The following is a 16,331-nucleotide window of genomic DNA, read 5'->3' as shown; positions in this document are numbered from 1 at the left end:
TTCGGCGAACGTACTTGGGTGCAAGGCGAGGGCTAGCTTTAGCGCACGATTTGGGATCCCGTCCGGCCCTGGAGCTGTGTTGGTTCTAAGACCTCGGAGAACTACAGATATTTCTTCCTCTGTAACTAAAACAATTTCAGTGCTCGTTGAGCCCTGATCAGCAGACTCGGACTCAGGGGCGTGAATGGAGCTTAAACTTTCTGGAAAGAGTGTTTCCACAATCGATTTAAGCTCCAGACGATCCGTAGGCTGCACCTGTCTACCTGCGTATAGTCTTTTAACTACTATCTTATATGCCCTGCCCCAAGGGTCATATTCGGCTGAGTCGCACAACTGTAAAAAACATTCTCTTTTGCTTGCCCGAATGGCCTTCTTCAGCTGTCTTCTAGCTGCCTGGTAAGCTAACTGTTTCTCAAAAAACGTTGACCTACCGCGAGCCCGTTGGTAGCTTCTTCTCGCCTGGATGCATTTGCGACGAATGTCACCTATTTGCGTATTCCACTAATACGTAGGCTCATGTTGTCGCATGAACTGCTTGCGGCGTAACATGCTGCTATTGCAGGCACTCTGTATTTGGGCTACCATTTGGCATGCTCTGGCCTCAGCATTACCAATTGTACCCAGAGACTGAATGGCCTCTGAAAAGACCGCGGGATCAAAAGTATCTAGCCGATACGACTCCCTCCGAAAGAGGGATGAAGTGACAAAAGTAATGTCGATAACAGACCCGTATCCCGCCCGACTGAAGGTGTACTCATGGCCAGTGTTGAGCAGTGCAACATCTAGTGTCGCGAAGATCTCCAGTAGGATACGACCTCTGGCATTTGTTGTGGGGCTACCCCATTCTAGCGCCCAGGAGTTAAAATCTCCAGCTATAATGGCCTTCCGACCCCTAGCATCCTCGGCAAGCTCGCCGAGCACCGTCGTGAATTCACTGAGCTGCATGCTGGGGGCCAGATAGCAACTGTAAAGCCATAAGCTACCATATCGGCCACGTACGAACCCATTGAATGACTTAACATTCGAAAGTACGTTCGTTGAGTTGCCGCATACCCACAACGCAGCTTTGCCATTAACGTCTGTTGACCATGTCCTAGGGCAGCTGGTTCTACAGTGGTGAGGCTCACTGAGAAAAGCTACATCTATACATTTTTCCCTAATGGTCTGCTCTAGAAGATCTTGGGCAGCAACACAATGATTTAAGTTAAGCTGCAAAAACCTTAACATTTCATTTTACGAGCAGCTTCACGGTAAGATGGGCACTTGAAGCTGCCTGCTGAATGGTCCGTCTGCTTTTCACCTTTCCGGATGCAGAGGCTACAATTTGGTGGCTTGGTGCATGCTTTGGCACTGTGACCCATCTCTCCACACCTGAAACAGGCGCCCTTTAAGTCACAGTCGCTGCCGCAGTTTGCTGCCATATGACCGTAATCGAGGCACTTGAAACAGCGTTTAGGCTGCTCCACGGCTCGGATACGGCAAACTACCCATCCTATTCTAATTTTGGACAGCTCGAGCAGAGTTTTAGCTTTCGCAATTGGAAGAGCAACCGTAGCTCTTTGCTGTCCACCAAAAGCTGGCCGAAGCGATTTGATAGCCTCAATGGGGAGTGAGCTATCCTTCAACTCCACCCTAATTGCCTCCAAGATCTCCTCTTTTGACGCTAACTCATCTAGATCGCGAATCTCAACTTGAGTCGATTCGTGCAGAGCCTCAGCGCTATGCTCCGGCTTCCTACTCAGTTGCAATAAAAGGTCCCCCTTAGCTGTCTTCCTAATGCCTTGAACGTCGCTGCTCAGATGCTTCAAATTTGGGTCGCTTTTAACTACACGAAGCATGTTCGCATAGCTGCAACCCCCTACGCCTGAAATCGCATTCGCGTCAGTCCTGGGACGTTTTTGCATAGGCTTTCGCCCTTTGACGACTGTCCAGCTGCTCTGGTTTGTCTGTCGAGCGGCCTGGTTTGAAGTTTCAGTTTCAGCTGTAGCCCGTAGAGCCATTGGTTCTTTTGGGTTCGCTGCACTTCTATTGGGCCTCGGCTTTTTTGAGGGAGTTTTCCTCTGTTCGGAGGCAACTCCCCTCGACCGCTTGGGAGTATTGCTACCTACTGTAGCACTAATGCTCGCTGCCTTATTATTTTCGCCTACTTTTTTGAGTGGCGTGGTCTGTACCTCACAGTTTTTAACCGAACGGTTGCAGAACGCTTCGGCCGTCTTGTGAAGGCTGACCAGCCTAGCCAGCTCCTCTCTCATTAAGGCATTTATATGCCGCTGACCCCCAAATAAGGCAGACAAACCCTCTAGTGTAGCTCCTATTTGAGCTAACGCTTCTTTTAGTGACTTGGGTGCCTGGCACTCAGCCACTGGAGCCTGGTTAGAAGTCGACGGCTGCGCCAACGCCCTCTGTTGTTGCTGCGGCGATCGCTGCAACGAGGAACGACGCGCAAAAGCTTGCAGCTCGTCCTCCATCATGGCATCCATTTCTGCTCCGACTACCACGGCGTGAAGCCTGTAGTGGACAATGGCTACTAATATAATCTGAGTAACTTAAACTCAACTTGACTACAGCGAGAGCCCGAAAGTATGCACTACTTTTAATAACTGCTACTTCACTCCAGCAGCTAGGTTGCTGTCTTTGCTAAGGCTTAGCAACTCACCAAAGTTAGTGAGCAGCTGATTGCCCGATGAAATTTCCAGCACTACTAACAGCTGTTAGAGTGAATGCACCTGATTTTTCTTATTGCGCAAGTGTGACGCCTAAAGTAACAAAATTTACGCGCCCACAAAAGACAAGGAAAGGAAAGAAGCCCTGACGCCAAAACACTGACGCTATCGCCCCCCCTCTCTTGCACCACCGAATTATACCGCTTGGGAATTCCACGAACCGCCGCGCAGTAAGTCTCTGGTAGTTTTTTTGAGGTCGCTGGGTACGCCGCGCCCACAGCAAACACGTTGACTTCAGTTCTTTCCACTTTCCCAGGGGAAAACGCAGTTCAAGCTATTGTCTACGATGGATCACGATGACATCGACCGCACTCCGTGAAAACGCAACTCGAACTCAACTCTCTGTGTGTGTGTGTGTGTGTGTATATGTGTGTGTATATGTGTGTGTATGTATGTGTGTGTATGTATGCCTGTATGTGCGTGCGTGCGTGTGTGTGTGTGTGCGTGTTTTTTTGTGTAAGCTGAAAGACGCGAAAAATTATTTAAATAGCTATTACTCCAAGGGTTCAGGGGATCTCGTAGTCGAGTAGTCTCGACTAGAGCTTTCTTACTTGTTTAATTGTTTAATTTATCGTAATTAAATTTATTAAATTATCTCCATTTTTCGTTTATTTGCTTAACAAGACAATTTCTTTTTCAATTTGTTCTACGTTCAGTTGACAACTTCCTTGTTCTTGTCAACTGCAGAAATTTTCGCCAGCGAACTTCTAATAAGCTTTCATGTCTGATCGTTTGGGTCGAGCGCAACTTAGCGTAACAACTTCGCGTTTGATTTCGTCCGTTGCCGTTCCGTCCGGGAAACCGCAGACCTCCAGCACGGTGCAGCGCAGATAGGCTCATCAAATTTGAGTCCCGTATTGACTATTCTGAGAAGGTTGGCTCCACTCTGGCAGCACAACTCCAAGCTCTAGAAATCCGACGGGATCTGGTCAAGGTCCTATGGGAGAAGTCAGAACAGCAGTATGAAGCGTGTTCCAAAGCGCTTAGCCAGGGGGCTGGTGGTGGCGAAGTCGAAGCCATGGAGGCGAAATTCGACCACTGCTATACTGTTTTTGAGCAACTAAGCAGGCTTTTCGCCGTCATTTCCGCATCGAGTACACCGGCCGCTCCTATGTCCGCTACTTTCGCCTCGTCTGGAGGCTGTCGCCTTCCACCCGTTGATACGGAAGTGTTCCACGGCGACTACTTGCACTGGCCAACATTCAGAATCCGCGCTTGACTCCGGTGAAAAAGTTATTCCACCTCAATTCAAAGACAGCAGGCGATGCAAATGCCTTAGTCGCAGAGTATCCTCTCACAAACGTCGGCTTTGCATCGGCTTGGGGCTCGGTTGTGTGATCGGTTCGAGAATAAGCGGCTGTTAGTCAAGAGCCAGCTTAAAATCCTGCTCAACCTCTCCAAAGTCACCAAGGAATCAGGCCCAGCTCTCAGAGAGTTGCATGGCACCATTCATAGATGCGTCACTGCAATAGAGCATGCTCAAATCTCTACGGAGAATTGGGACTGTATCCTTGTGTTCGTGTGTACATCCAAATTGCCAGATCGCACTCGATCTCTCTGGGAGCATTCACTGACACAAAAAACAGAAATACCAGCCTGGCAGGACGTTAGTCACTTTCTTAGCGAGCGAGCTCTTGCTCTCGAGGCTATGGAAGGTGGCCGTTCTGCACCAACAGTTCCAATCTCAGTTCCGAGATGCGCGAACTCTGCCCGTCCCAAACTAGTCAACTCTTTCACAACGCAAGTGAATTTGTGCGATCTGTGTTCAAAACAGAACCATCCATCCGGTTTCTCCAGCTCTCTATCCATGAACGAGAGGCATACATCAAAGCAAAGAATCTTTGCCTGAACTGCTTCGCTAAGGGTCACTAATTACGAGAGTGTACCAGTACGCACAACTGTTTCAAGTGTAAAGGTCGACATAACACCCTACTCCATAGGGACAATACTCTTCGGAGTGCTGCTGCAACCGCAACAGCTATAGTCCCAATTCGTAAGCAAGTTATTACCAACGTCCAAACGTATCTGGCTGCCAACACGCGAGGTGTCCTCCTCGGCACGGCGGTGATCAACATATGCCATTCCGGAGCAATCTATCCCGCCCGTGCGTTAGTCGACTCAGGATCTGAAGCAACTTTCATTTCTGAGCGACTATTCCGCAAAATCAAGCTGCCCTTCAAATCCGTGCAGACTCAAGTTTGCAGCTTGAATCAAGCACTTATAGCTCATGCACAAAAGCTATGCAGCTTTGACATTGGTTCTCCTTCGAAGCCGAGACTACGAATCGAAGTTTCTGCTCTCGTCCTTCCAAAGCTTGCCGGTAAACTCCCTGCATCTCCGATTCCACAACTCTTGTTGAACCAGCTTCCGAATATTCAGGTAGCTGATCCCGAGCTCTACAAGAGTTCAGAAATTTATGTCCTTATAGGTGCGGATATCCTTCCGACTATTATTCAGGGAGGTTACCATCCGAATATCTGTGGATCTTTTCTAGGTCTAGAGACTGTTTTCGGTTGGGCCTACTTTCACGAACTTCACCGGAAATGGTCTCCTCCTTCACAACTCAAGTCTCCGTTCCGGGTGAGACGAAACTTGAGATTCCGACAACCTTGTCATCTCCTGTAACTCTTCCATCCCGAGTTCCCGACAACACCACTACAAAAGTGAGGGTCGGTGTCATTGAGAGCCTGAATGATATTCTGCATTCAGACCCATCATTCCAACCCGATCCTCGTCCTCCTTGTGCTGTCGAACTAACCTCCATGTTATGTTCTAAATAGCAAGTAATTCAATTAAAGATGCCGTCATTACAAAGCAGCAAGCCACGCGGTACCAATTCCTTACAGTGCCGCGTGTGCCCAGGAGCCCACGGACTCCGAAACTGACAGCGTTTTCTGGGCCTTTCAGAGGAGAAACGGATGCGTGCAGTACTTATACATAACTACTGCACGAACTGCTTGGCTCATTAGCACTCCGGGCAATCCTGTCGCAACAAGGGACGTTGCAAAACGTGTGGCCAGGATCACCACACGCTCCTGCATCTACAGGGATCAGCACGTCACTCCGCCTCGACTCCTAAAGCGGCGGTCACAGCTCCGCTGACGGCCTTGATCCGCACACCAAGAGGTCTCCAGTTTCGAACGCGACGTCTTAATTTGCAATTCTTGCAAGGGGGGGGAGGGAGTATGTTAATGCCAGATCCCATTAACAACAATTACTCCTCCCGCACCACACAATGTTATGTTATTAACAGCACTCTGTTAATAACATAGCCCCGATCTCCTACTGGTTCGCGGTACTTAGCGCCCCGCGGAGTTCTTCGTCCCCCCTCCACCGATCACTTGCCTCTTCGGGCATATATGTATATTCTTTACACACTTTTTTATACGAGCGACACAGCTACCATACTACAAATAAAGATTAGGAAATTACAACCTAATATTTTGTACTTTGTACAACATTAACTATAGTTAAGCTCTTTTAATATCTAATTTTAAGGTTTCCATTTTAACACTGTCTTTTCATAGTTTCAATAGTATCACTGACCACATTTGGCTGTGAAGTGGGGCATAGCTGGCCGGACTAGCAAACAAAATATGCCCATCGGGTAGGTGATACTATTGTTATAACGTGTTGTACTTTTTATAGGCTATTTTAATTTTAGGCTATTTTAATTTTAGGCTATTTTAATTTTGTGCTTTGGCAATTACATGCATATTCATGTTATAATTATAATCTGAAAGTTTCATGAAGATCGTACGTCCACAAAAAAAGTTATTGAGCAATTAAGTTCTCATAGTAAGCGCTCACTGTCGCCCATGCGTGTTTATGTTTGTGTGTGTATATGTATGTAAATGTTTGTATATATATATATATATATGTGTGTGTGTGTGTGTGTGTGTGTGTGTGTGTGTGTGTGTGTGTGTGTGTGTGTGTGTGTGTGTGTGTGTGTGTGTGTATGTATGCCTGTGTGTGCGTGCGTGCGTGTGTATGTGTGTGTGTGCGTGTTTCTTGTGTAAGCTGAAAGACGCGAAAAATTATTGAAATATCTATTGCTCCAAGGGTTCAGGGGATCTCGTAGTCGAGCAGTCTCGACTAGAGCTTTCTAACTTGTTTTTAACCTTGTTTTTGTCCCGGTCTCTCAATGTTCTAGGTATGGAACTGATCATACTTTCGAATATTAATCATTTTTAAATTACTAAAAAAAAATGCATTCGATTCATTTTTAAATATGTATATAATTTTAATTATGATTGATTTGTAGTATTGCTAATATTCAATTGCGAGTTTCGTATTTTACTTTCATATATTTGGTCATTATGGTAGTAATCTAAAAATGACCCATAAGATGATTCAAGTGCTGATTCATGCTGCTCTGAAGCATTCTCTGAGATTATTTTTCGTACAAGTGTGTCATCTTTTCCAAAGTCGTTTTGGAAGTAAGCATGAGTCAAGTTGTCTAAGTTAACAACATTTAGGTTTTGGTTCGGGTTTTCGATCATGTCGATTCCATTTTTCTTACAGAAATCTAATACCCATGCAACTACAAAAAAACATGCAGCATTCATGGGAAACGCTCGTACTAATGTTGAATTTAGTCCCCGGAAAAAAAACGGGATGCCTTCTTTTTTATAATTGTTTATTGCACAGTCCACGAACCCATTATATTTAGCTCGTTTTCCCAGGGCATCTGATTGCATATGTGTTTTGACGACATCAATGGGATAACAGGCTAACCAGGATGCCATGCCAGCACAGCCCCCTGCTACTAGCACATACGGTACACTCGGCTTCTCCTTGAGTTGCATCAAAAATTCATATGAAACAAAGTAACTGGCAAAGCCTACAAATATCATTGACACTAATATCTTATTTTTTATAAAGAATGTTTATGGCGTTTACCTGGTATATCTCTTAGTATAGTGGCCCAAAGTCCCTTAAACGTTCCTCGGATACCTTCAGTTTTTTGAACGTATAATAGACAATCGATGGGTCCCTTAAATTTGGGTTGGTTATCAATATACTTCGACAGCTGTAATCGTGTTTTCGCCAACTCCATGGGCGCACATATGAAGCTTTGCGCTATACCGGCCATTACTCCAGCGTTGAAGTGTGTCATCAAGGAATTTGGATTTTCAGATAATTTTTGTACATTGCCATAAACTCCAAATACTATCGCGTTAACCAGACCGATACCCATCATCGGACTGGAAATTCCACGGTATAGACCACGAATATTATCTACTAGTAAAATTGTTTTCATACAATGAAGTGTTCCTTTATATTTTGGATTCTTTGGGTCATCAGTTTGCAAGTGAACTTTTACTGTATCGAATGGGTGTCCAACAAGTACACCTGCGGCACCTAAAATTTTGTATGGCTTTTAATTTAACGAAAACTACCAAGTTTTGCTCAGCTAAATAAAATTAGAAAGTCTTAAATAATGAAAAATGTCGAGGGTATCGAATTTGTTTCCTTATCCTTTTTATCTTGGGACAGGACGGTTGGAAATTAGTTTTTTAATAAACGGAATAAACGGAATATCTATGGTGATCGATTGACGAAAAATTACATTCAAAAGTGATTTTAACAAAAAGTTATATTTTATCCTTTTTATTTGAATTTAGAGCAATGGGTAAAAGGCATAGCTCGCAAATAACTGTTAGCACTTTTTCGTTGTCTGCAAAAAAGTGTCTTTCACTGACACAGTCAAAAAAAAACTCAGACAGAAACTGTTTTTGTCGCGTCTGGCTTAGCTCTCTCGCGCTCTGAGGGAGACAGTTATTTCTGTTTTCGTTTCCTTAAGTCAAACACTGGTGATTTGCTTGAGTTAAGTGAAGTAAACGGTAAGTTGCGTTTGTATGGGTAATCACGCGCGATTGCTGCGTTCTTTTTGTATGTATGTATGCGTGTATTTACATGCATACGAAGGCAAAAACCTTTTCTGCTGAGTTTTTTAGTCAAAGTATTTTTTGCTGAGAGGCTTTGTGTGAGGGAAAATCGTGTTAGTTTTACGCGACACTCATGTGAGAGCGTCACACGAATGAGTCATCGCATTGCGTCTGAGCGAAACAGATGCTAAAGAAAACAGAGAGTGACGCTCAGAGTGAGACGTGGCTGCACAATTTTTTTGGTTATGATGCGAGGAAGAGAATAAACGAAAAAACGCTCAACTCTCATTTGCAAGCTCTGGTAAATGGTATCGGAATCGGAATGACAATGAATTTTGAATTATGAGCTATGTTCAATATCTAATTGTTTATATATATTACAGAAATTTCAATATTAAAAGGGTAAGATAAATTAAATTATTACCTCCGAGTAAGCCAGCAATGAAATCCACAATCATTTTTCTATGTCAGCAGTTAAATGCCTTTTTAGCAATACTATACATTTATGAGAGGTAATTAATATAAATATTAGAAGATTAACAATAAAAAATATTCTATACTTAACTCATGGAAGTGGACAATTTTGTTTATCGTGTTAATAAACTCTACTCCTTTGACATAATATTAATACAGTGACGAACTAAATTATTGGCACAGCAGGCTTTTTAAACTTTATAGCAATTTTTAATGTGTTTGTTAATAAAACAAAAAATTTACTAAATAGAATTCGGTATTTATTAAAATTAAATTAAAATTTCGACGTACATTTTTTAATTCAATAACAAAAACAAGTAAGAAAACTCTAGTCGGGAGTGCTCGACTAGATACTACCATGAACCCAACAAATAAAAATGCCCATTTAGTACGGCTGAAATTTCAATTTCGATGTATTTAAAAATATAAATAAGATACCAAACTCATTTAATAAAATATAAAAATATTTTGAAACAATTAAAAAAGTTAACATCAGTTGCACCGATCGGGATTCGAACCGCGACTTCTCGATCGAGCGTCATGCAGCTAACACACTAGGCCACCCCACTCCTGCTAGTGGCGCTGGCAAAACTCAAATAGATTCACTGCTGCTGCGCCATCTACCAAAACTAAACGAAACTAACAGCTGATGTGATTCAACGAATGTTTCTAGAAAAAGTTTGAATGTATGTGTGCACACGCATACGATGCTGTTGTAGCTGCTGCACGTGCGTTTGTTAATTGGCCAAATATTTGATTATTTTTTATTAATTATATAGTGGCATCTGATTTGAACTTGAATGTTTTTACTCGATAAAAACATAACGGGATGATTTATCGAATTTTAAAAGCAAACTCGACGTCCGCGCTGTATATACTGTCATTTAAAAAAAATAGTATCTAGCTCTTATATCTTCGGAAATCGACGCGTTCAAACATACGGACAGACGGACAGGGCCAAATCGACTCAGCTCGTCGCCCTGATCAAGAATATATATACTTTGTGGGGTCTGCCACGCCTCCTTCTGCCTGTTACATACATTTCAACAAAACCATTATACCCTGATTTCCCATTTTCAATAGGTTCAGGGTATAATAAACCTCGATTTTGCTGAACAAAATTATTGGCACACAAAAAAAAAAAAAACAAGACCGTTGCAGTCGGGCGTTACCGACTGTGAAATACTCATTCACATCCCATAAGCAATTTAGTGGTTAAGTTTTGTTCGTTTTCAGTTCTTAAAACGAGATAAAGGTACCCTAACTGCAAAGTTTGAATGCTTACGCTCAAAAAATGTGAAAAATACAGGGTATTTTTCGATAAAGAGGCGTAAAAATTATTTTTGGGTCATCGATGGAGGAGGTTACTGGTAACTTAACTATCTAAATTTGAAGCTTCAAGCTATTATACTTAAGGAGATATAAACTTTTGCGGTTTGCTACGCCCCCTGTGGGCGGACATACATATATCCGACAAAGCTTTTTGGTTTTGGGTGATCAGCCCGAGTATATTTACAAAATTTTACAAAATATAGCAGAATTAAAAAATCACCATGTGTTCAGGTCCGATTTGCCACGCCCCCAATGAGTGTAGACATATAATTTTGTCATAAGACTTTATAGAATCATAACATTAGCTTATGTGCAATTTTAGCGGTATAGCTGTAAAACTTTTGGAGATATAGTTTTATGCGATTTGCCACGCCTTCAATGGGCGGAGATATATCCGCCTTAGCTCGTGATCTTGGGTGGTCGACGCGGATCTACATTCCAAATTTCAGCTTTCTAGCTCTTTCGCTAATATGATTTCTGGCATCTCAGAAAATGCATTTTCCGATTTGCCACGCCCCTAGTAGGCGGATCGGGAATATGTTAAAACTATAGATCGGAGATATACACAAGTATGTGTTCCAAATTTCAAGTCTCTAGCTTCAATAGCGCCGAAATAAACTGCGTTCATACGGACAGACGGACGGACAGCAAGACGGACATTGCATTCCCTTTCGTGAATGAGTATAATAATTCACTTTCGGGAATGAGTATAAAAATTGATAATACCTATAATTAAAATATGATATGTAACCTTTTAGCTTTAATAATGACTGATAAGAGGTTTGGCATGAAAAAACTATTTTTGAGTGACGTCTTCATTAATTTTTTGCCACTCTTCAATGAGAGTTTGTTTTGTTATTGTCCGTTTTGAGATGCAACCATCCAAATTTCCCACAATTGTTCAATTGGTCTGGAGATAGTGGTGAGTGCGGTAACATATGGGCGGTATTATAGTCAGCCGTATTTTGACGACATGGGCAGAATACTTAGGGTCGTTGTCTCGTTGAAATGTGAACGAGCCTGGTAGTTGTAGCTTTTCGGCACTTTTTTAAAGCTTAGCTTTCAAAATATTTGGATACAAATGCTTGTCGGTATTATGTCTACAAATACCAGCTCACGCACACCAGCAGAAGATATGCAACCCCAGACCATCACCACACAACCACCATACTTAACTCTTGGCGTAATAATGTTTTTGTGAAACGCAGTATTCGGTATTATCCAGTTTTGCGCCCATCCGATCGAATTATATCGAATTTCACTCATCACAGAGCAATACTTGACTTCAATAATCAGATGGTTTGCTAAAATATTCCTTAGCGTAGTCCAAAGGCTTCTTTTTATAAGCCCCTTTGATGCACGGTTTTCGTCTAGCCACAGCCGTATTTGGCCTTCTGCAGTACTCTTCATATCGTGATCGGGTGCATATTTCTTTTCTTTTGTAACTTTAGCAGGAATCTGTGTAGATGTTATTTTGGATTCACTTGCACCTTTCGAACGATTTTCCTACATTCATGGCTGTTCAATAACTTAACCTGTATGTTTATTAACTTTACAGATTTGCGGCTTCCTTGCAACGCGGCACGTAGCTTCGAATAGTGAATCGGTTTCTTTCCATTATCTCTCCAATTTCTGCATAAAATTTGCCTTGATCGTGCAAATGCAAGATAATTTTCCTTTGAGCTATCAAAGTCTCTTTTAGCTTAGGTGTCATTATTAAAGAAAAGTAAACATATGTATGTTCAATTGTTACAAAATTTTCTATATTAAAATTCCAATTTGCGAAGCTTTAAATATAAACAAGTAAGAAGACTCGATACTGCTCGACTAGGAGATACCCTTCAATCTGATATTCTAATCACTGTGCACTTCTTTTTGGCACACATACATACACACGTATTAGAACACGCTCTGCTAACTGTGCAATAAGCAGCGACTGCGCTTGGGCTGCGCTACAGTGTGGGCAACATTATAAGAATTCATTTGTTGAATAATTTAATTTCTAGACGTACAATCTTAATGAAACTTTCAGAACATAATCATAATATTCAAATGTATGTATTCATTCCAAAGCACAAGTCTCTAGGATTTGAAATACCTTTTTACAAAGGTGATGGTGATGGTAACAAAAATCGAAATTGTATAAAATATATATAAGTCTACATTTAAAATTTGGAAGCTCTAGCTCTAAAGGTGTAGGATAAATAATTAAATAACTAGCTTTCGATAAGGTTTTTAACACGGACTTAGGAAAAAAAATTTCAAGTCTCTTGCTCTTATATCTTCTGAGATCGACGCGTTCATACATACGGACGGACGGACGGACAGAGAGACAGACGGACAGGGCCAAATCGACTCAGCTCGTCGCCCTGATCAAGAATATATAAGTTAACAACAAATATATTCTTCAAGTTAAAAACAAAAATATTCTACATTGCAACAAAACCCAATGGGAATTGTTGCAACACAAATAAAACGTAACAAGCTGATCAGACCAATAAGCCAAAACTGCTGACACAATGTCTAGCGGACTTCCTGCACACGCCAACCAGAGCTCCAGCAATTCTAAGAAGAATTGCACAACGGTTCAACAACACCACGAGCGACGCCGCTGCCAACGTCGTCGACTGAACTACAGCTCAGCTAGGGATAGAATTGATTTAAGTAATTCAGTTGCAAATTTGTTCTTGAATAAAACGGACTGCATTTAAGCAGTAAAATATCAAAACATCTTTTTCTACCGTTTAAATAAAGAAAGAACTTAACTGGCGCCGGAGCAGGGACCGGCTTCGCGCGCAATACAACAAAACGTTTAGTACGTGCGCGATACTGCAAGTTAAACAGCAGAGTCGGTTTAAATAAAACGAATATTCGATCGCGTTACCACACAGCAAAACGCCTGTACGAGCGCGACCGAAAATCACTAAAGCAACTCACGTCGCGTAACTTCGACGTTCAGTGAAATTCGTGAAAGGTAGTCTGGAACATAATCGTTCGATTGCCCATCGGTGGACGGTAATCCTGTACGGCCCGCCCACAGGATACTTCAACGGAGTCTGGTCGCAGGATCCCCAGTAGGAACAGCCGAAAAGAATGAAATCCGGATCAGCAGTGAAGACCGCCACATCATCATTATTGTAAGTTAGAAATATAAGAATACGAAACTAACAAAACTAAAACGAACAAGTGTAATACAATATAAGAAAATTTAAGAAAACCCAAAATTAAAGAGGTGTAATAAAATATAAGAAAAATTTTTGAGAAAAATAAAAGTTAAACAAGTAAAAAAGCTCTAGTCGAGACTGCTCGACTACGAGATCCCCTGAACCCTTGGAGCAATAGATATTTCAATAATTTTTCGCGTCTTTCAGCTTACACAAGAAACACGCACACACACACACACAGGCATACATACACACACACGCATACAGACACACATACACACACACACACGCATACATACACAAGCGCATACACACACACATACACATACACACACACATACACAAACACATACACACACATACACAAACACATACACACACAAGCACCCACGCATAAACGCATGGGCTGCAGTGTGCGCTTACTATGAGAACTTAATTGTTTAATAACTTTTTTTGTGGACGTACGATCTTCATGAAACTTTCAGATTATGATTATAACATGAATATGCATGTAATTGTCAAAGCACAAGTCTCTAGTATTTGAAATACGCTTTTTACAAAAGTGAGGGTGAGGGGGTGAATTTAGAGGTGGGGGGTAAATTTTAACAAAAACCGAAATTGTATAAATTGCATATAAGCATACATTAAAAATTTGGAGACTCTAGCAATAAAGGTGTAGAAGATATAATTTTATAACTGGTTTTCGATAAGGTTTTTTATCGATAAAAAAAGATCGGGATGAGTTATCGAATTTTAATGATAAACTTGATATGCGCGCTGTAATTACGGACATTTTAAAAAAAATTTGAAGTCTCTAGCTCTTATATCTTCTGAAATCGACGCGTTCATACATACGGACAGACGGACAGACGGACAGACGGACGGACGGACAGACGGACAGACGGACAGACGGACAGACAGACGGACAGGGCCAAATCAACTCAGCTCGTCGCCCTGATCAAGAATATATATACTTTGTGGGGTCTGCCACGCCTCCTTCTGCCTGTTACATACATTTCAACAAAACCATTATACCCTGATTTCCCATTGAAAATGGGTTCAGGGTATAAAAAGTTTAAGAAAATTTAAGAAAAATTTTGAGAAAAATAAAGAGAAACAAGTAAGAAAGCTCTAGTCGAGACTGCTCGACTACGAGATCCCCTGAACCCTTGGAGCAATAGATATTTCAATAATTTTTCGCGTCTTTCAGCTTACATAAGAAACACGACACGAACTGCGAACTGCGACACACATACACTCACACATGCATACACACACAAACGCACCCACGCATAAACACGCATGGGCTACAGTGTGCGCTTAGTATGAGAACTTAATTGTTTAATAACTTTTTTTATGGACGTACGATCTTCATGAAACTTTCAGATTATGATTATAACATGGATATGCATGTGATTGCCAAAGCACAAGTCTCTAGTATTTGAAATACGCTTTTTACAAAAGTGAGGGTGAGGGGGTGAATTTAGAGGTGCGGGGTAAATTTTAACAAAAACCGAAATTGTATAAATTGCATGCAAGAATACATTAAAAATTTGGAGACTCTAGCAATAAAGGTGTAGAAGATATAATTTTAATAACTGGTTTTCGATAAGGTTTTTTATCGATAAAAAAAGATCGGGATGAGTTATCGATTTTTAATGATAAACTTGATATGCGCGCTGTAATTACGGACATTTAAAAAAAAATTTGAAGTCTCTTGCTCTTATATCTTCTGAAATCGACGCGTTCATACATACGGACAGACGGACAGACGGACGGACGGACAGACGGACAGACGGACAGACAGACGGACAGGGCCAAATCAACTCAGCTCGTCGCCCTGATCAAGAATATAAATACTTTGTGGGGTCTGCCACGCCTCCTTCTGCCTGTTACATACATTTCAACAAAACCATTATACCCTGATTTCCCATTGAAAATGGGTTCAGGGTATAAAAAGCATTAGACACTTTCATCAGAGGTTTGAGAGGAGACTTGCCACGTATTCTTAGCATAAAGGAACCAGCAGACCTTCCCTCAGCCCTCCATTTATGTTTGAAATTAGAAAATCAGAACTATAAAACAAACATAGCCTTCAATAAAAGCCATCAAACAGGTCACAAAAGCGTAGCCCGAAACGCAACACCACCCATGTTACCACCGCGTATGGTTCACTACGCACAAAGTCACCCTCAGATGATGAGAACTGTACCAATTGGTTTCAGAGCTCAAGTGCCAATGCAACATGCATGGCCAAATACCATGAATCAGGGACACCAATACCATAGACAACAATATTACCAAACGCAACCTCATCAGACGTACCGCCCCGCCCATTAGCACCCAAACCACAGCCACGCCCCGAACCAATGGACGTTGACAAAAGCATCCAAACACGGATGGTAAATTACATGAACAGGCCAATTTTTGAACCAGGGAAAAAACCCCCACCAATAGCAAATACAACAGATAAAAGACAAAGAAATTTTAATATTCAAATGGGAGAGGAATATCCCGACAATGACTACCACAACGCTTCCATAAGTATGGAAGAATACAGACAGACCATCGAAAGCTACGAACAACAGACCGAACACGAACAATCACTACAAGAGTACGCACAACAAATTGAACAAAATGACGACGAACAAGAGAGCCCCATTGAACATGATAACATCATTTTTTTAGAATAACTAGCTCTTCGCTTCCTTACATAGAATGTAAGACAAAAAGCGGAGAGATACTTA

At 41.8% G+C, this 16,331-nt stretch overlaps 1 protein-coding gene across 7 annotated transcripts in view; it reads right to left on the bottom strand.

The window, feature by feature from the left end:
- Window positions 1-6,941: 6,941 nt before the first annotated feature.
- LOC108609426 (mitochondrial basic amino acids transporter) overlaps window positions 6,942-16,331 on the bottom strand; it is a 29,839-nt gene continuing 20,449 nt past the window's right edge. For 6 of the 7 annotated variants that reach the window (XM_089465746.1, XM_089465744.1, XM_089465748.1 and 3 more), the window contains exons 2-4: window positions 9,039-9,109; window positions 7,626-8,087; window positions 6,942-7,566 (exon numbers count right to left, since the gene is read on the bottom strand). In XM_089465746.1, coding sequence (XP_089321872.1) covers window positions 6,971-7,566; window positions 7,626-8,087; window positions 9,039-9,072 — 1,092 coding nt within the window. In that variant the 5' untranslated portion in view covers window positions 9,073-9,109 and the 3' untranslated portion in view covers window positions 6,942-6,970. Of the gene's footprint in view, window positions 7,567-7,625; window positions 8,088-9,038; window positions 9,112-9,180; window positions 14,009-16,331 lie in introns of those variants that run through there. The other variant, XM_089465745.1, reaches the window with a different exon arrangement.

Source organism: Drosophila arizonae, chromosome 3 (genome assembly GCF_054131065.1).
Source record: "Drosophila arizonae isolate 15081-1271.41 chromosome 3, UAZ_ARI_1.0, whole genome shotgun sequence".
NCBI classification, from domain to species: Eukaryota; Metazoa; Arthropoda; class Insecta; order Diptera; family Drosophilidae; genus Drosophila; species Drosophila arizonae.
Note: the sequence above shows the minus strand (reverse complement) of the source record. Positions and strands in the feature narration are given on the sequence as shown.